This window comes from Clarias gariepinus, chromosome 25, assembly GCF_024256425.1.
Source record: "Clarias gariepinus isolate MV-2021 ecotype Netherlands chromosome 25, CGAR_prim_01v2, whole genome shotgun sequence".
NCBI classification, from domain to species: Eukaryota; Metazoa; Chordata; class Actinopteri; order Siluriformes; family Clariidae; genus Clarias; species Clarias gariepinus.
The window spans coordinates 21,587,256-21,609,016 of NC_071124.1; the positions used below are offsets into that span (position 1 = coordinate 21,587,256).

At 37.6% G+C, this 21,761-nt stretch overlaps 2 protein-coding genes across 2 annotated transcripts in view; one reads left to right on the top strand and one right to left on the bottom strand.

The window, feature by feature from the left end:
• Positions 1-807: 807 nt before the first annotated feature.
• viml (vimentin like) lies at positions 808-8,719 on the bottom strand. Its single transcript, XM_053487251.1, has 7 exons — positions 8,241-8,719; positions 7,082-7,142; positions 4,868-4,963; positions 4,303-4,464; positions 3,807-3,983; positions 2,577-2,797; positions 808-1,357 (listed from the first exon to the last, which is right to left on the bottom strand). Exons 1-7 carry the CDS (start codon positions 8,717-8,719, stop codon positions 1,354-1,356), a joined length of 1,200 nt encoding a protein of 399 aa, XP_053343226.1. The 3' UTR covers positions 808-1,353.
• Positions 8,720-14,776: 6,057 nt separating this feature from the next.
• cntnap2b (contactin associated protein 2b) overlaps positions 14,777-21,761 on the top strand; it is a 60,400-nt gene continuing 53,415 nt past the window's right edge. Inside the window, exon 1 of the mRNA XM_053486780.1 lies at positions 14,777-15,199. Within this exon, the coding sequence (XP_053342755.1) occupies positions 15,100-15,199 (100 nt within the window). The 5' untranslated portion in view covers positions 14,777-15,099. The remainder of the gene's footprint in view (positions 15,200-21,761) is intronic.

The following is a 21,761-nucleotide window of genomic DNA, read 5'->3' on the forward strand; positions in this document are numbered from 1 at the left end:
TATTGGGTGCCAAAATTAATGCAAAAGTTGTTTTTTTAATGAGTTATTATATGGTGGGAGCAAATTACTTTTTCTTTAAACAAGTTGTAATCTTGTGTGCAAAGGTTATTAACTTGTGGGAACAACTTATTTATCTTGTAGAAACAAATTGTTATATTGTGCACAAAAGTTTTTTGTTTTTTTTTCGTGGGAAAAACTTATTTTCCTTTCTATAAACATTATTTATTTAGTGGATTGTTGGATCAAGTTGGATTCCAGGTTATTGAATTGATCTCCATGACTCCATGAAGTAAGATTCACAGCTCTTATTTCACCTTATTTTTACCTGTGGGGTCACATGGGGGCCAAGGTGTACCAGGGCAAAAAACATGACAAAATACATATGTGCACATGTACAGTATGCAGACTTTACACACCCTCTGTATTTTAATGGTTAGCCTTTTAATTTAATTTGTCTCCTCCTTTAAAAAGATTACAGTAAATGATTTTATTATTACTTTTTTTAATTATCCTTATTATTATTATTATTATTTTCAGAAATAATCAGAATTATTCAGTAACACTGGAACTAAGACAATGTTTAGAAATACACAAAATGTCCTGAGAATCTGTCAGTAAGACAAAACTTCTAAGACTCTACTCTCAATAACTCACTCACTCATCATCTATACCATTACTGTATATCCTGTGACCAGGATTGTGGGGGGCCAACAGGCAATCTGGGAACACCAATTAGCCTAATCTGCATGCTTTTGGAAACCCAACAAGCACAAGAAGAACATGCAACCTCCATGCACACAGCCCCCAAGGTGGGAATCGAATTCGGAAACCTGGAGGTACAAGTACTAACCATTATGCCTCTGCGCCACCCTTAATAATTCACTTACAAAAAAAATAAAATTATCATAAATTATGCATTTAATTCATCTTATAAACTCCTGTACAACACCAAAGCCTACAGATTATTATGCAGTGACTACATAAAAAAATGACATAATTCAACTAGCATTTCTATAATATACAATCAAATAAAAAGTTACGTGTGGAATTTATAGGATATTTAAATTGTGCAATAATCATTGACATGGATGAATGTGGATTTATCATGATCGTTTTGAAATTTCTATCTTATCAGACGTTATTACTATCATGTTAATATCTAGGGAAAGAACTCAGTCAGTTCCTCAACAGAAAAGGCACTGGAAAGTAGTAGCCGAGGGACAGCGGTTATTTCTGTCGGCCTCGCAGGGACGGATGATGCTGTTGTGTGTTGTGTGCTTGGACAAGGTGTGAATCGAAGCGGGGGTGAGGCAGGTCACTCCGGGTCTTCATGTTTCTGGGTAGACTCATTAATTACCTTGAAGCAAACAAGTGACACAGAGGGTTACGGAGGGTTCAGACCATGGATACTAGCATTTACACAACAGCACTCTCGATTCTGATTGGCCTGGAGGACGTTCATGGTGGAAAAACATGTAAATTTGTTGATATGGTCACCTTTTGGTAAGGAGCATCTCAGCCCCTGGAGCAGATAGTGTTAAGGGCCTTGTTTAAAACACACTGAACCCCCGACCTTCCAATCAGTAACCCACAGTATCCATTTGAGCTACCATTGCCCCACATCCAAATGTGATGCTTAATGGAGATGCTGCGGATTGAAAAAAAATTGGCCTAGTTTGATTGTATTGTTTGACTGGTTTGACCGTGCATGACCTCATTCTGTCCACAGCACAGGAACTTGCCTGGGAGTTATCCCACATCCCCCGTACAGTCCGGTGTACTAAGAAAACATTGTGTTATACTGCACAGTCAAAGTCCTGCTCCTAACTGGTTTTGTGGATGTCCCATAACATTAAATGTAACTATATGCCACTCTTTAATTACACATTTACATTTTATGTTGACATATTGGAGTTCAAGGTTAGTTCAGTGGTTGAGGCTTTGGACTACAGTTCAGAAGGTCCCAGGTTCAAACCCCTCGATCACCACGTTGCCACTGTTGGGCCCTTGAGCAAGGCCCTTAACTGCTCAGATGTATAATGAATTAAAATCATAAGTCGCCCTGAATAAGAGCATCTGCCAAATTTTTTAATGTAATTAATTAAAATGAGAAATAACTAACTTTTGTTATTGAAAATAAATTACAGTGTTGTTGATTATTTTGTAGGCACTCCCAAGAAGCTTTATCAATTGTTTAGAAACTTTATCATTTGATGTCAGAGGAAGTATGATTGATCATATATCGTATGATTTTGTTTTTTGTTTGTTGCCAAAACAGCTACTTCATACCTTGATGTCACATTAATCACTCTGATTTTTTTTTATTGACTGCAACCATGGAATACTTACCATATTATTATCGCAGCATGTTTTTTTTATTGTGAACTGAGACTAACCAAACCAAACACTTTTATTTCTGTTATGAACTATTATTAATAACATTTAAAGACACAACATTGTCTTCAGACTGGAAAAAGAATATATATATATATATATATATATGCAATATAAACATTTTTATTACAGATTTGTTTTTATTAAATTCACAAACATCTCAGGTGAGTTTAGTGTCTTACTGGCTCTCCTTGTCTTCCAGAAGCTTCCTGTAGGTGGCGATCTCGATGTCCAGCTCTATCTTGCATCTGAGCAGGTCCTGGTATTCACACAGCTGTCGAGCTATCTCGTCCTTCAGTTTGAGAATGTTCTCCTCCAGACGTTTGATGGTCTCCTGATAACCCGAGGACTCCAGAGCAAAGTTCCCCTCTATCTGTTTCATCTCTCGTTCCAGGGACTCGTTCTACAACAAACACAGAAATATGACAATATGTAACACTAGGAGAATCAAAGAAGCAAAGATGTAACATTGTGTTTAATTTAAAAGGGTAGAAATTCTTTTAATTCATAAAACCTATTAGGACCAAGTAGATATTATGTATGTGTTAATTTCCTAAGCTGTAATTTTTTTATTTACACTGCAAAAAATAAATAAATAAATAAATTACATTTTCTGATTTGATAATTAAAGTGGATTTCAGTGTGACCCGACTAAACACTTGATACCGTGTGAAAAATAAGTGATAATTAGTTAGTTAGTCAATCTTAGTTTAGAAAAGAATTCGAAAAATAACCACATCTGGAAAAATTAAATAGAATCACTTGGTCTACATAAAAAATAAAAAATAAGAAGAGAGAGAAAATATAAATCAGGTGGTTAAAAAAAATTAGAACAGCTGAAAAATGAAACCATATGACCTACATGCAAGAAGCATTTGGAAAAATAACCATGTCTGTAAAATGAAACCAAATGCTCTAAAAATACAAACACATGGGGAAAAAACTGCATGTGCTTCGGAAAAAGAAATTTAGGTAAAAAAACAGCAAATAAAACCACATGTCTAAAATGTGAAAAAATGTACATGAAAAAAAAAAAAACATTGAAAAAAAATGATGTATTGGGACAATGTTGTACAGAAGAAGGTTGATGAAGGCGAAAAATGTATAGAATTGTATAGAAATGTATAGAATTAAACATTTGGGAACTTTGCTAACTGCCATAATGGCACCTAGTTACGGTATGCAGATAGACTGTAGAGTAGATATAACAATAAATAACTTTTGGATAAAATGTAGGATTTAATAATAATAAAAAAAAAAAAATATATATATATATATATAAATGATATACAATTTTGTCCTAATAAAGCCTCAGCCTCATTTTGTGGGGAAAAAAAGAAATAAAATCTTATCATTTGTAAAAAAAAGAATAACTCTGTGCATTTATATATAGTACGTTGCACTTTGCTTACTGTCCCCTTGAGGGCGTCTACTTCACAGGTAAGGGCCTGCACCTGGCGCCGGCACTCGTTGGCCTCCTGTCTGGCCGCTCGCAGGGTTTTTCTATTTCTGTTCATGGCTTCTGCGAGATCGATGAACTGAAAATCCACATCCACAACCTGGAGGGTCTCAAGCCAGGACAAATAGGTCTAACAGGAAAAAAATTAAGGCAGGGGTTTAGCAAAAAATATATAATAATAATAATAATAATAAAGAGCTGAGATCCAGGATGTGTACAGTACATCTCTCATGCTGTAATCCAGGAAGCAAACTGCTGATTTAAAGGAATTATTCAGTTATTGTTTTTTTAAACCAAGTTATTCCTTTATATCAGCATTTTGCCACATAAAGCTGATGACAGCGTGAGAGACTCAGACGGACACCAAGTGGTTTTTCGTAATAAAAGCAACAATAGCAATAAATTCCACCATCATTATAAGATCAGTGCAGAGATTAAAATGGCTTGACCTTGGAATCGTACCGCTCCTCAGACTCGTGCACGCTCGCGAAGCCCAGTTTCTCATACTGCGCCCGGATTTCCCTGAGGGCAGAGGTCAGGTCAGACTGGGCCATGTCCAAATCCACACTCAACTGCTGCTTCTGTGTCTGAGTCTGTAACTCTTTCAGCTCCTGCACATGAGAGGATAACATGAGAGGGAGAAAGAGGGATGAGGAGTGATGATAGAGAGGGAGAAAGATTACAAGATAAAGTAGAGGACAGTGGGAGGAAAAAACGAAAGAGACTAAACAGAAAGACAATACAGTAAACAATATAGAGAAGAAAGAGAGCTGGTGACGAAGAAACAAAAGTGAGATAAAGAGAACAGGAGGGTGGCCGTACCTGTAGAGGGTGATGGAGTAACTGTAATGGAGGAGGTGATGATAGTAACAGGGGAGGCAATGAAAGTAATAGAGGAGGCAGTAACAGTAAAGGATGAGGAAGTAATAGTAAAGGAGGCATTAACACAGCAGTCATTACAGTAAAGGAGGGGGCATTAAGAGTCATGGAGGAGGCAATAACAACCTCTCAGACCTGCTCATGAAACTTCTTGAGGAACACAATTTCCTCTTGAAGAGACGCCACTTTCCTCTCCAGGTCCACTTGAGCAAGAGTAGCATTGTCGACATCCTGCCATACACACACACACACACACACTTTGTGGAAATGCTGTTACAGAAAAATAATCAGCGATGATGAGTTGTGAGATGCAGCCCATGACATGCATTGTTTATTTGTTATTTTTCTATAAGAGAATGCATCAAAGTGCTTTATTCCTTGTCAACAATAAATATAGAGCAATAATATACATATTATATTTTTCTATTCATAAAGGTTTTTCTATGACACTGTGCTTTATATCTATTTATATTTACATTTAATCTTCTGTTAAGCTCACAAAATAAATTGTTTGTGGAAGAATAAATGTCCAAAATCCCCCCTAAAAAGATGAACTGAAGTAAAGTGATAAAGTAAAAGTATATTTAATGCATAAAAAAAAATCTGAAAATAAGTCCATCGTGCCCGAACCCGCAGGACGGCCAAGTTTGCTAAACAAGAAGAATTTATCTGGAAGCTAATATTCATTAATTGTACTGAAAATAATAGAATTATCAGCAATTAAAACAAATATAATTAGATAGTTAATTTAACAAGCAAAATTAGAACACTTCACTGATTCAACAAACCCAAATTTAACATTAACTTTTTAAGATTAGAGTTTAATTTAACAAGCAAAATTACAGAAATTAACTTTGTACAAAATTTAACTTAATTATAAAACATAACTATCTAGCTAATTTAAAGAACTTATTCAATTATGACATGTTTTTGCATAATTATTACAAACAAAAAAAAACTTTTTTGTTAATAAATTGTTTCCTGTTAATTAATTTGAGCAAGATTTTCAATAAAACTTCTCTAAAGTATCATTTTTACACCTAAGTACAGTAGTGTACACACACATGATGGTGTTTATGGTGCTTAATCTGTTTTTGTTTCACCTCTGTAATAAAATCTGCGTCTGTCGCCTGGCTATTCCACTTAGAGCTGCAGAAACCTATCTGACGATCTTATCTCTGAATATCCAATGACAGCAGAGTGTGTGTTTTGGACAGACATTATCAAGGTTATTTTATTTCAGTTATGTTTTTGTTTTGTCTTGTTTTTACACCATGAACTCATCATTCTCTGACAATATGACATTTGACACTAAAGTTTTCGGAGTAAATCAGTAGAGCCACAGACACAAACGGATGTTTTCTGTTCAGTACTTTTAAACACTTTTCAGAATCAAAATGCTTTCAGCATCATCATCTTCATATTGTTTTGGGTTTTTTTATGTTTAATAGCTAAACACATTAGTTTGGTCTGACGAATTTGAGGAATAAAAAGGCAATTTTGTCTAATAATAATAATAATAATAATAATTGTATTATTTTTATTATTCAATTATGAAAGAAGGAAATTGACTGAGAGTAAATCATTTAAAATAAATTCTAAATACTAACATCTATTTTATCATAATGATCTTAATAGTAAAAAAAAACTCTTTGTCTAAATCCATAAAAACTAGTAATAATCTAATTAAAATTGATTTCATGTGATTTTATTTTAACCAGAAAATAAGAGTATATCTAAAAATCTTCCTAAAAAAATACAAAAATATTTGTTTCAGTGGACAATGGAGTTTCCAAAAAAATCCCCAACTCTCACTCTCTCTCTCTCTCTCTCTTTCTCTCTTCACATCTCTACCCTTTCTCACAGGAACAGCTGAGCAGTAAAGACCTGAATTCCTGTAATCAGTTATTAACTTTAAGAGAGGAAAAAATATGCTGGTGAGGGGAAAACTTTGTTATCTTCTGTATGATTAAGTGATAACAGAAACCTGTTTGGTTGTTTTTTGCTTAATAATTAAAAATGGTAAGTGCAGGAAAAGTGATATGTCACTCTCACTCGGTCTTTTATTCAGTCTCTATAGCGTTTATTCCTGTACAGGTTCACACGAGGCCATGAGCCTATCCCTGGAGACTTGGGGCATTAGGTGGGGTCCATTCTGGACAATGTGACAGTGCATCGCAGGACACACAAGCACACATACACACATTTAAACACACACTCTCACACTACGGGCAATTTGAGAATGCCAGTTAGCTTAATCTGCACATCTCTGGACTGTGGGCGGAAAGGGTAATACCCTGAGGAAACTTATTTTTGTAAGATTTTTTAGCATTCTTCAAAGGACTGTACCTGTCTGAAGCTCTGTGTGCTTCTCTCAGCTTCCTCTCTTTGAAATTTCTCCTCCTGCAACCTACAGCAGTATATAAATACAAAATACTGTAGAAAAATAATAATAAGAAGAAGAATCTAATTTAACAACAAACTTTCAATACTTCACTGATTCAACTTAAACTTAATGAGAACCGATTGCAAAATTTAAAGGCCAATATTTACTTTTTACATGGAACACCCTGGCAAATTAGCTAGTTCATTTAACAAGAGAATTTACAGAACTTAAAATAAATTGAACTAATTTACAAAACATAATCTAAAATGTATGGAATTTAACTAGGCAGATATGTTTATTTTATTAAGTTACAGCTTTTCTCTGCCTGATATTTATGATCTCAAAAATAAGATACTTTTTAAGATTAGAGGAAGAAGAAGACTGACTATCCCTGACTATTTCCTCTTAAGGAAAAATTACATACACCACCGTTTAAAAGTTTGCGAACACCTTCTAACTCAGTGGTCGTTCCTGATTTTTTATTTCTTTCTACACTGTAAAACAATACTGAAGGCGTCCAAAATACACAATAATCTCCTTTTAAACAGTTGATATTGAGACGTTTCTGCTACGTATGCTCTGTAAATCCTTCATGCTGTTTGTGATTTCTGAGGCTGGTGACTCTAAATGAACTTCTCCTCTGCTGCAGAGGTAAGTTTTTGATCTTGCTGTCCTGGGAAGGTCTTCATGAGACCCAGTTTCATCATGGGGCTTGATGGGTTTTGCAAATGCATTTGATGATACTGTTCCAGAACAACTGACCTTTGTGTCTTAAATTAACACCTGACTGTTGTTGTTGTTGTTAATTACCTATTTTCATATGCATTATTTCATAGTTTTTAAACATTCAGTATTGTATATAGAAAATAAATCACTAAACTAAAGCAAGTGATCCCAAACTTTTGAGCGGTAGTGTAACATAGTTTTCTTTTTTCCCCTTTTAATGTTTTTTTTAATAAACATAAAGGTGCCTGCTATGCTTTAAAATTTCACATTTTTTGTATGGCAGAAAATCATAACAGTAAACAAAGTGATAAAATGTAATTTAGATAGATAAATAGACAAGATTAAGATAAAGATAAATTATTATTATTATTATTATTATTATTTATTTGCACGCACTTCGCGCGGATCCGCTTCAGGTCCGCGAGCAGGTTGTCCCGCTGCACCTCGGCTCGCGCTTTCTCATTGGTCAGCCGGTCCACGTGCCGCCGCAGCTCGGACAGCTCGTGCGCACACAGCTCGGCGAGGCGCGCCGGTCCGGTCCCGCGGCAGCGTTCGAGCTCCGCGCGCAGAGCCCCGTTCTTCTGCTCGAGCAGCCGCACCTTCTCGATGTAGCAGCCGAAACGCTCGTTAAGCGCCCGCACCTGCGCCTTCTCACTGGCGCGCGGGGCTTTCCGCTCCACGCTCAGTGCGCCGCACACGCTGGCGTCCAGAGCGCGCGCCTGTCCGCTCCACGCCTCGGGCGTCTTATTGCTGCTCGCGTAGACGTCGTGATGCACGCGCGCGCCGTCCGGGCTCTCACTGCGACGGCTCGCGGACCTGCCGTCATGATCGCAGCGCTTTCGGTAGGACGAGATGGTGGACGAGATGGTCGACATGACGATACGCGCTTTCAGAGAACCGCAACTCGAGGATAGACTTTTATTTATGCCATAGGGAGGCGTAAATGCAAATCTGCTGCGGGTCCGAGTGACGTCAGAGGCCATCAGCACCTGAGTCTCACAACTTTCCTGTATATAGCCTATATGGGACAAAAAAAGGATTTGTCCAAACCTGTCAATGATTAAATTCAGGTGTTTCAATCAGGTCCCTTATCCCCAGTGAAGGCCAATCTTAATGCTTCAGCATAGCTAGACATCTTGGACAATGCAGTGCTTTGGGGAAGACCCATTTCTATTCCAACATGACTGTGCCCCAGTGCATACTCCAAAATCTTGTAGACAGCCTTCCAAGAACAGTGGAAGATGTTACAGCTGCAAATGCTAGACAGACTCCATGTTATATTGTACTGTATATGTATTTAGAAACAGTGTCATTGCAGGTTTAGTGAAATACTTTTGTCCATATACAGTAGTGTGTGAAAGATGTTGAGGTAAATAATATCAGGGGCATGACCATTATCCTGGTGGTGGCACAAAGCAGGAGAATACACATTGTTTCTTACCTATGGAAAAATTATTTTTTATTTTTGTTTTTTGAACAGAGGGAGAAACTCTGAGAACCTGCAAGAAACCTGTTGAAAGAAAAAAAGAAAACTGTACAGCTATATATTTATGTGGCCAGGTGAGAGTTGCATTGCTGAACCATATCCCCAGTTTGACATACAGTCAAGCCGTGCATGTAAGAAAGTGCCATAGAAACAATGTGTCACTTGCCCAATGTGCCTTGGCACGTACAGTACCAGTCAAAAGTTTGGACACGTCTTGTAATTCAATGTTTTTTTTTTGTACAGTCAGTTTCTATTTTAAGACACGAAGGTCATCTGTTCTGGAACAGTTCTTGCAAGAACAGTATTATCAAGTGCATTTGAAAAACACATCAAGGTATCTTAGGAAAGCAAGACCAAAACTTACCTCTGCTGCAGTTGAGAAGTTTATTTGGAGTTACCAGCCTCAGAAATCACCAATTAACAACACCACCAATTAGCAGACACATCTTAACTTCAACTGTTCAAAGGAGATTATTGTATATTTTGGACACCTTTATCATTATTTTACAGTGTAAAAATAAATAAAAATCAGGAAAGACCATGGAATGCGAATGGGTGTCCAAACCTTTGACTGAATATGTACAGTGCATACAGAAACCACACTGTAAAACAACCAGTAATGCTTCACACGTATTCAGTACCGGTATTTGGGGACAGATTTATTTTCCTGGTTGAGTAGTAAAGCACTCTCATGGCCTGTCAGTGCTGTGAATAGAGTGTAGAGTGATTGTCAGACTTTCTCACTAAGTCGAGCCGAGATGTCTCGGCGGAAATGGATGTTGTTTAACGAAAAAAAAAGACCTGCCTACAGTATATGTATGAAAGTCAAAGGATTTTCTACTTTTTCTTCACTTTACCGCTCAAGTACTGCATGTATATGCAGTATCTTTAATGATATTTATATAGCCTCAGAGAGTTTCTCATTTCATTCTGGAAATTTAACCTCATTTTGACCCCACACATTTTGCTTTAAAATAAAACAGCACCTCCTGTTTTTATTCTTTTAGGGTTTTTTTTAGGTGTACATATTTCTATCTATAAACCCTGTCTGCAAACTGTGCCTGGGTAGTTCTACCATTTTGGACAGTTTTCACCTACCTTCATAAACTCTCCTAGACATAAATGAAATAAAATGATGATAATAATTCACCACTGTTCATATGAAATGCAATTAAAATTCAGTAATAAAGTGATATAGGTTGTGCTATGCTAATTAAAGTAGTACCATGTATTGACCAACAATAGGTCTCCACTGTGTGTGTGTGTGTGTGTGTGTGTGTGTGTGTGCGTGCAATCTCCATGATAATAGATTAGATCGTATATCTAAAATCTGAAATTAAATAGTTATAATTGAATTTAAGTACTTCCAGGACAGTATGGCTGCCACAAGACAAATCACACTATTTTCTTAGCTTCAACTTAGTAAGTAAGTTAAACATTTTTACAGATGATTTTAAAAAAGCACATAAAGAAGTTTTGAGTAGGATTACAACATACGTCTAGTTTGGTTTTAACGTTAGAAGATGGCGATTGCACAAAGTGGCGTATGGTGAATGCACTGGCACTGACCATAAACCACCTATGGGATGATGTACTGTATTATATCCAAATCTGGCGTTCTTACATTTACATTTAGGCACATCCAGAGCGACTTACATTTTTATCTCATTACACATCTGAGCAGTTGAGGGTTAAGGGCCTTGCTCAAGAGCCCAACAGTGGCTTTTGGTGGTTGTGGGGTTTGAACCTGGGATCTTCCGAACCGTAGTCCAACGCCTTAACCACCTTCTTGATGACCCAGAAACAACAGGCAGGATACAGTTGGGTGTATCTGGGACTTATTTATTTATTTAATATATATTTAAATATCATTCCCAAGTAACTCTTTTCATTGTTTGGTTTATGTTTTTTGTTCCTTGTAAACCACAAGGGGGCACCCAAGACTGATAGAATCATGAATAATATGTCTATGGGTCTCTTTTGTCCTGGGTCCTTTAAATAATTTCCTACGAGTTTCCTGTCTACAATGCAATGTGAAAATGATTAATATGTTGTTTGTGCCATGAAGAATTTAAGACACACATTGTTGCATGCCACAGAATGTACACCATTGGTTCTGGCATTTTGTAACTGAAAAGTTTTTTGTTTTATTTTTACTTTTATAGAAAAGTTCCACAGATGATTGCTTTATGAGTGACATAGAGAAAACTTTACATATCATCTTATGTGACTTGATCTTTATTCGTCATTATTCTGTCATTCCTACTGCACTGAACCACTTAATCATGAAGGATTTAAGAATTACATCCAAAAGATAAGATAAGATAAGATAAGATAAGATAAGATAAGATAAGTCCTTATTAATCCTGAAGAAAAATTGCACTTCTGCAGCAGCTCAGAGAAAAGAACAGACTAAGAACATACACAAACACCTAGGGAAAGGGGGGGGGGCAGTCAAATAAAACAATAAAATAAAAATAGACCAACATGATAAAACTGTTATTACAGCAAAAAATACAGTACACAGCAGGATCTCCTCTAGGGTTCCAGACAAAAAAGACAACATTATTGTTAGTGAGGGACTAGAGCAAAGATGGTGGGGTCACCTGAGGGAAAGGCAGAAGTTTGTGTGATATTTTTTGCAGTTGTAAGTTACGTCAAAGTCAGCAAAAGGCAGGTGATAGCATGATGCTAAATGCTATTATTTTATATTGACATCACAATCGCATATGATAATTTAAAGGCTACCAGAAAGTTATGAGAAGTCTCTTTAACCATCTTTCGCAAAGTGCAAGGTTCCTAAGAGCTTCAAAGTATTTAAAAGTTACTAAAACATTGGTGGTACATTCTTGTACCATCTCATGTTAGTGCACAGTTCTCAAGAGGCTCAAATTCTTTTTAAATATAAAGCTTTTAAAGGCACTTTCTTAAACATCTCAGGTTAGTTTATGGTTCCTGACTATTTCAAGGTTTGTGGAACATTCTCTGAACCTTCCCATGCTAGTCCAGGTCGAAAGAAATTCAAATAAGTTTTAGAATGTAAAAGGAACATTCTCCAAACCATCATGTCAAAGTAAAAGATTCCCAAATGTTACCAGAACGTGTGCGTAATTATTCAGCCCTCTTTGGTCTGAGTGCAGTCAGTTGCCCATAGACATTGCCTGATGAGTGCTAATGACTAAATAGAGTGCACCTGTGTGTAATCTAATGTCAGTACAAATACAGCTGCTCTGTAACGGCCTCAGAGGTTGTCTAAGAGAATATTGGGAGCAACAACACCATGAAGTCCAAAGAACACACCAGACAGGTCAGGGATAAAGTTATTAAGAAATTTAAAGCAGGCTTAGGCTACAAAAAGATTTACAAAGCCTTAAACATCCCACGGAGCACTGTTCAAGCGATCATTCAGAAATGGAAGGAGTATGGCACAACTGTAAACCTACCAAGACAAGGCCGTCCACCTAAACTCACAGGCCAAACAAGGAGAGCGTTGATCAGAAATGCAGCCAAGAGGCCCATGGTGACTCTGGACGAACTGCACAGATCTACAGCTCAGGTGGGGGAATCTGTCCATAGAACAACTATTAGTCGTGCACTGCACAAAGTTGGCCTTTATGGAAGAGTGGCAAGAAGAAAGCCATTGTTAACAGAAAACCATAAGAAGTCCCGTTTGCAGTTTGCCATAAGCCATGTGGGGGACACAGCAAACATGTGGAAGAAGGTGCTCTGGTCAGATGAGACCAAAATGGAACTTTTTGGCCAAAATGCAAAACGCTATGTGTGGAGGAAAACTAACACTGCACATCACTCTGAACACACCATCCCCACTGTCAAATATGGTGGTGGCAGCATCATGCTCTGGGAGTGGTTCTCTTCAGCAGGGACAGGGAACCTGGTCAGAGTTGATAGGAAGATGGATGGAGCCAAATACAGGGCAATCTTGGAAGAAAACCTCTTGGAGTCTGCAAAAGACTTGAGACTGGGGCGGTGGTTCACCTTCCAGCAGGACAACGACCCTAAACATAAAGTCAGGGCAAATAATGGAATGGTTTAAAACAAAACATATCCATGAATGGCCCAGTCAAAGTCCAGATCTAAATCCAATCGAGAATCTGTGGCAAGATCTAAAAACTGGTGTTTACAAACGCTGTCCACCTAAACTGACTAAGCTGGAGCTGTTTTGCAAAGAAGAATGGGCAAGGATTTCAGTCTCTAGATGTGCAAAGCTGGTATAGACATACCCTAAAAGACTGGCAGCTGTAATTGCAGCAAAAGGTGGTTCTACAAATTATTGAATCAGGGGGCTGAATAATTACGCACACCCCACTTTTCAGTTATTTAATTGTAAATAAAAATGTTTGGAATCATGCATGATTTTAAATTGTTTAAAGGTTCTCAAAACCTTACAGGTATGGTCCCTGAACTGCCTTTGGGTTACTGTACTACAATGATCCTAAAGTACAAAGTTCCAATTATTAAGGGATCTCCAGGTCTATCAGATTGTGTAAAGGGTACCAAACCAAAACATTGCTGGAACATTCTCTGAACCATACTGTGCTTGTACACAGTTCCAGATAGGTTAAATATAAGATTTTCCCAAAGAAAATTGTATTAATTTAAGATTCCCAAAGAGTTCAAATTGTTTTTATGATTCCCGATCTCCAGGGAAACTTTATTAGCCATCCTGTCCTAGTCCAAGATTTCTTATTTGTGGGCGGGGGGGTTGGTGAGTCTGTCTACGTGCCATCTGGCACGTCGGGCAACATATATATTCAACACTTTAACCACCGAGCTACCCCTGCCCCTATTTATTTGTGAAGAAAGAACATTATCGGTTTAAATTACTAAAAGTTTGGGAGGACATTGGGGGAATGTTCTCTGAACTGTTCTGGGTTTGAAAAATTTAAGGTCAAAATAATGTTACTGGAACGTTCTCTAAACCACAATGCTCAACAAAACAAGAACAATATATTTCAGTAAAGGAAAAAAAAAAAAAAAAATATATATATATATATATATATATATATATATATATATAATAAAAAAAATTGGCTAAAAAAGATATATTTAAAAAATATATCTCTTAGAATGTTTTAACAAACTTTCCTAGAAACCAGTAACTGTTAACTGGTGTAAACAGCATGGCCACATATAACTCCCTTTTCAAATCTAAGACGCTTTGAGGCGCTAAAAAGCCACCAATCGGGTTTTTTAAGCGTTTGTAAGCATGGTAAATGTCTTGTTTTTGTTTTGCTTTCTCTCTTTGTGTTCACTCTTCCCTTAGTAACAGTGAAATAGATCACCCCCGTTTTTGTCTGTTTCTCTCGCCCGTGTCGCTGCGAGTCCACACGCGCTCCTGCTGGACTGTACCACGTGCAGGGGGGAGGCGGGAAAATCCGCGTTCTAATTCATTTCAGCACTGGACAGCTCCGTTCCGTGTGCCAGGCGGTGTCTTGGAAAACGGCGGTGTAACGATCTCACCATGCAGAGCGAGCGAGCGAACAGACGACGATGCTACAAGAAACGACGTGACTTCCTGCCCTGTGTACGAGCTGCCCTGGCCGGGTGATATATTAGAAATACCGGATGTAGTACTACTGCGTGCGTGGAGCGGCAGAAACAGTACCTTATATACATTAACATATTTATTTCCCCCTCAAACAAAAAGGACCTTGGACCCCTTAGAGGAGGGAGGGGTGTGAGTGCACCCTTGCAGAAGGAAGAAGAGAGAGAGAGAGAGAGAGAGAGACTGTCTTTGTTTACATCAGCATGGATGTGAGGATGCGGCGGCTTAAAGCAGTGGACATTACACTCCTCGTATGGATACTAAGCGTGCTTCTGAGGAACGACGTGGCGCGCGCTGCATCTCGTGAGTAACCCCCCGTATCTATATTAAAAAGGCATCACGGAGAACCTGGTTAATCCGAGCGATCGCACATGCACACTGTTGTGCACTGTCTTTAAATCGAGTCAAGCTGGCATGTGCACGTCTAGTGTTGCAACAGCATTCAGAATAAACCATGATCTCTAGGGCATTTTCCTATAGCAGCACCAAACAATCAATTCATAGAGCATCACAGAAGAACAAGTCAAACAGTTCCTAAACATATCATATGTCATATCTTGGCACATACAATATGGTCATTTAGGCTACTGGAGATAATAGTACTTAATGTTTCACAAAGTCGTCAGGTTTGTATGCCAGCCATGTACAGTATAAGGGAACAAGACGAAAAACAATGGACTAATAATAATAATAATAATAATAATAGCACATATAGTGCACTGGTCAGAAATCCATATGCTAAATGTAATGTTCTTTTTCAATCAAAAATAATGCATGTTTTTCTGAATCTGTCCTTATACTGTATATCCTTTCATATAATACTATTTCTATTAATAATTTAAGATACTTATTTCAATCTAAACACAATCAATGCACTAAAATCAAAGGTACTGAAAATTAAAGATAGATCACATTCCCCCTGCCTGGTATATGTTAAAGCTGCAAAAAAAAAAAAAAAAAAAAGGACAATAAGTACCTCAAAGTAACACAGAATTCCTTATTTGTAATATACAGTTAAGTGTATTATATTTGATAATTTGCAAAGAGTCAGAATTTGCTCCAGAGAAAACCATGATTGTGCAGTTCTCTTTTTTTCTATGTGGAAACTCTTCTTTTATGCTACACCTACTGTATAAAAAAATAAATAAAGTGGCTCGGCTTCAAAACCTAAATGTGCTTGGAAAAGTTTAGTGATTGTCGAAGGTTATGAGTGGGAGATTTTCTTTCCGGACGCTTTTGGTTTGGGTCGATATCTTGTCCTCTCAATCAAATCCTTTCATTTTTTATCTATTTCCATGATAATCAAACATCCAGAAACTTCAATAAAGCCCATTCTTAGAAGTAAATATTCCAGTCATTAATAAATCATATGCAGCAGGAGTGTGTGGACGGTGATGACGTTCCAAGTCCTCAGGGACTCTAAAACATAGCATATATTAATTCAATCTGCAAACCACACCTGAGCCAGGCTGTTCAGGGACACCAGAACCTAGAACATTCAAAAATATATATTAGGTGTAGAGATGGGGGATATGCAAAAAAAAAAGTTACTTAAGGACATGTTTGTTGTGCATAATATAGATTTTTTTTTTCTTTAAACAAACTAAAGGAACAGGAAGTTGAAAAATAAATGGCATTACTGCTTAAGCTACAGTATTTTAAAAATTATTTTTAATAAAATATGCAATTGTCAGTGTGTCGCGACTTATGACGTCATTTAGCAGACATTTTTTATAGCTATCCACTTCTCAAGAAACTAGAAATTTCATTGTCTGCTTTCCACGAGAGCAAGGAAAACTGAAAACTTAAAATTAGCACTTTTTTTTGTAGAACATATCTGATTTCAAACTGCATGCATGAGTGAAGTCCTGAGTGTGCTGTAGAAGCTTAGCCTTAGCCGCCTGTACAAATCTATTTTTAATTTAAAGTAGTTCACAGCCTTAGCCTTAACTCTATCTCACTATACAGTATATGCACATTATATTAATAACCAGTCTTGGGGAAAAGATTCGGACTGTGTTTTGAGTTCCTGCGGATTTAATTATTTATTTATATTTTGTATTTTTAGCGCATGATCTATAATAGGAAAGTTCAAAGTATCCGTGCGTCTGTACGCTTTCTCCTTTCTCTGGATCCTTATTGTGACCTTCTGCTTTAAATCTATTGGCCATAAGACACACAAACAGACATATTTTAATTTAAGAAAAGAAAGCAGACCCCTTCTAAAGAACACACAGTTTGTTTGTCAGAGCTCTTATTCACGGGATGGTTTGAGCACAATGAACGGTGCGCGCTTCTTTAGTGTTTCTCATCTTCCTTGTCGAAAAAACACAATTAAGTGAAACACTGTACAGTCCCAAACAAAAAACAGAGAATACACTGACAATAAATATATCTGAGACCTACATTTGGGTCACCCCAGGGAACAGCCTCAAACATCAAACTCAAGAAGCAGTATTACAGTCCTTATGAAACATTTATGACGTATTATCGCTGACCAAGACAAGATCCGTGCGCAAGTCGTAATAACAGGATCTCACCCTCCTGTCAGCTGTGACTCCACGCGGAGATTACAGCTTCAAGGTTTTGTGATGCTAATGAGGAAGGCTCATTGAGACTCGAGGCACCTGCCACCCCAATTCCTAGAACCGCGTGCCACGTCGACCCTCCCCCATTCTTCACGCGTGGTCCTTTGTCAGATGGACGGCTCCGAACAAAGGCCTCGGATTGCTCCGAGCAATGAGCATGGAGAGAAACACACACCTTATATATACACACCCAGTGTATCTTTTTATCTAATGTCTTAATTATGCATAAGGTTACTGGTTAGTTTGTTCTTGCATTCCAGAAATGGAAAGTAATGTTTAGAAAAGTGAACACTGCACAGTGTGCTTGGTCTAGAGAGATCCTGAGAATATAAGCACGTAATACTTAAGGTGTAAACATGCATATATACATTAATATCAGAAACTGGTAAACAGCATGTAGGATTGAGGATGTTTCATTATTGTATGTACAAAAGATATGTTTAAATATACTAATATTAAACATATTATACTGTATATGCACGGGGGAGGGGGTGTTTAATTTTGCATTGCTGGTATTCAATGAGAAGGTAAAATACATATAGGAACGTGAACACAGATTTTATTTGAGCATGCAGGAACACAATATTAATAAATTATATTTACAGTTTAACTTTAATAAACACCTCGCTGGAGCTTGCGAGGACGGTTGTCAGGTTTCAGCACAATTCCCATCTTGACGACAGCTTGAAAATTTAGCTCTTTATCTTTAGATCCCATTTTGACTTTATACAAAGTCTTTTATGCATTTCAGAGGTTCTGATAAAATTGATATTAGATGGCTAATGTGGTCACCCCTAAAAAACTGAAAGCTTTCCAGAATGTTCTCCAGGCCATCTGGTTCCAGTAGAGACCATACCCACTTCTGGTTCAGATCACACAAGTACAAATAGGAGCAAGACCTCATTTCTTCATAATAAGTAAAATAAAAAATAAATAAATAAAACAGTTTGTTCATGTAGCAATCTCAGCAGCAACCTCATTTCCCCTCTTGTCTGTTCCAACCACGCATTATTCAGCATCACCAGCGTACCATTCACCAGTCTGATCATCTGTCATCATTCACACCTGATACTAACTGGTTCATGCCTTAAGTAAGATGATTTTTCATGCTTGAATGATTCATAGGTCACAATGCATTCCTTTAAAACTGCACAGGTACAGGCACTGGACTGAAAATGAGACCCAAAAAAGTCCTTCAGGAAGCCTGGAGAACTATTCCTCAGGACTACATTAAAAATACAAGAAAGTCTAGCTCTTTGGAAGCAAAATATGAAGAAATGATGAGGGGCTCAAGACTCTTGCACAGTACTTTATGTACATGAATTCACCTGTAAATACATAAATACATAAAAGTATATGGGGTTGATGTAGCTTGCTTAGATACTTCTATCTGTTCATAGCACGAACAATTAAAAGGTGGACGTTGCATAAGATCACAAAATAGAGCATAGACACCCTCTTTCTCTCGCTCCCCCTGTGTCTCTCTCACTTTCTTGTCAACTTTTGGCTTTCACTTCATCCACAAGCAGACACGGTGTTGAGAACAACATGCGAGAACAAAGCCGGCTCAGTAGGGGTCCATTCACCAGCTCTGGTAGCTCATTAATACAAAATGTGGCTGTTGATTCTCGTCCTGTAATGGACAGCTCAGACTATAAAACCAAATCACTTGTGTTGACTCAGAGCAGCTGCTGGCTCAAGCACCATTCAGTGATTAAAGTCTCATGACTGCATCGTAAGGACAGACTGGGTTAGTGGATAGCAAAAGAAAAAGAAGCTGAGTGTAAACATCTGGTCTTTGGGTGCATTAAAAATGAAAGAGTTTTAATCATTCTCTCTCTGAATGTGTCCTGGTTCTCTCTCTCCAGTTTCTTCCCACCTAGCCAAAGCAAGGATTAGGGATTGTAAATTGTCCTTATTATCTTCATGCTTCACACCATGTGTTTCTGGGATTGACTCCAGATCTGCCGTGGATAAATCTTATTGAAGATGATTAACATGTTTATGTTTGGAGGAATTTCAAGGTTCAAGGAAATGTAGCAGAACATATGGACCATCTGTAGAGAGTATGATGTCTTTCAGACACAAATATGAAATAAATAAATGCATGTCATTATGAGTTCTCGATGATATTTTGATTAATATGTTTCATCTGGGAACAAATGTGAAGTAAGGCAAGGTAGTGAAGCAAGGAGCTGTTCAATGTCATAGATGATAGTGGAAATCAGAGTTATGTTTAATAGTGAAAGTTAGAGCATTAACACACACACAATGTGACAAGACCTCACAGGATTGGGAATGAAAAGCTGTCTGGATATAAGAAAACAATAGCTTGAAGAGCATTAAGATTGGACTTTGGAACGATGGAAAAAGGTCATGTGGTCTGATGAGTTTAGACTGACCCTATTCCAAAGTGTGAGGGTTAGAACCGAAGCCCATGAAGCGATGCACCCATCATGCATAGTGGCCACTGTACAAGCCTCTGAAAGTAGTGGTTTAATCTGGGTTTGCATCAGTTGCTTAGGGTTAGGCTCAGCAACGTTATGTTTGCTGCCGACCTGAACATACTGAATGACCAGGTTATCGCATCCGTGGAGTTTTTTTACCTGATGACACGGGGCATATTCCAGGACTCAACTTAATAACTTTTTTGGGAACACCAATCAACCTAACCTACATGTCTTTGGACTGTGGAAGAAAACCGGATTACCCAGAGGAAACCCACCAAGCATGGGGAGAACATGCAAACTCCATGCACACAGAGACTGGAATAGAGCCTGTGCAAAGCGACAGTGCTAAACACTAAACCACCGTGCTGCCTCATTTTCACTCATGAACTGAGTATTAGGGAGTCCTGATCCTAACCACAATGAAAGTTTTTGGGATGAGCCGGAGAAAACTTTATGGAGTGGTTAGAGTTTCCCATCATCTAAACAGTACAAGATCTTGGCCAAAAATTTATGTAATTAATGCAATTAATAGGTTGCATTTTTAAGGTATAGTAGGTATGTTCAAATAGAAGAAACAAACATAAAAGATAAATAAAAACAAACCATTAAAAAATGTAAATGCATTAAATATGCAACAGGAAAAACTATGTCTGACATTTTTACTGTTCAACTGAAAAAATTACAATTGAAGACATTTGACAGCTCCCAGGCACCACATTTGTTTTTGTTTTTTTTAACACAAAAGATTTTTTATTATTTATCATTGATAATGACCCTATCCCACTTCAGAGCTTCTCCAGAGGAGGTAAAGATGTTGACAACAGCCTTTATTACAAAAAAGATATCTCTTGGCTAAAGTGAAGTAGAGAGAAAATAAAATTCCCATATTGATTAATGATAAGAGGTCAGAAGAAAGCTTTCTCGGACAGTAGGAGCTAGCATCAGGTTCCTGGAAAGGTAGAAAGCGGGATGGCTGCATGCCAAAGATGTTGTCCATTTTGCCAATCATGTTAGCATAATGTTGCTCGGGTAGCGTAGTTTGAAATGTGATCTCAGTAGGTGAGTTTACATGAAAACTTATATACCACTAATAATGGGAATAGTAGGTCAGTCAGAATAAAAACGCACCATGTACAGCCCAACCGAAGTGACTTTTCATTGGGAATGAGAGGTTTTGTAGCAACCATTGATAGTTTGTTTAGTGGGTATATATCATCTATGCAAACATTTGATCCGATCATTTCTCCCTTGTTGAAATAAATATATACTTTCTGCATATGTTTTGCACCATTTGGGGTAACATTAGGTGATGTGACAAGTTTCCCAGGCTGGATTAAGAAGTTGTACCCTTTTGTCCTATGATCTTTATGCTGAACAGTTTATAAAGTTTTCTCAGAATTTTACAATGAAGAAAAAAAATAGAGTGTCAGTTCTGCAGATAGAAATACCATGTTCATGAGGGAGGGTGATGGAGAATAGCCAAACTGGTTTGAGCTGACAGAAATGCCACCATTACTCTGGATCAGATTTCAGCATCAACACCATGACTCCACTGACCCAACCTCCCATGTGTCAACGGTTCAGTCTGGTGAAGGTGGTGTAATTGTGAAGGGAAAGTTTCTCGGCTTACTTTGAGCCAATCAGTCATGGCTGGAATGCCACAACTTGTTTGAGTTTTGTTTTGCCGACCATATGCACCCTGTCATGGACACATTTTATCCATATTGCACCAACCATTCATTGCTGCAAAAAAAAGCAATTTCCCCCCCAAAAAAAGAATAATGCTTTTCTTTAAAAAGCTATTTAACATTTAAGGACAAGTCCACA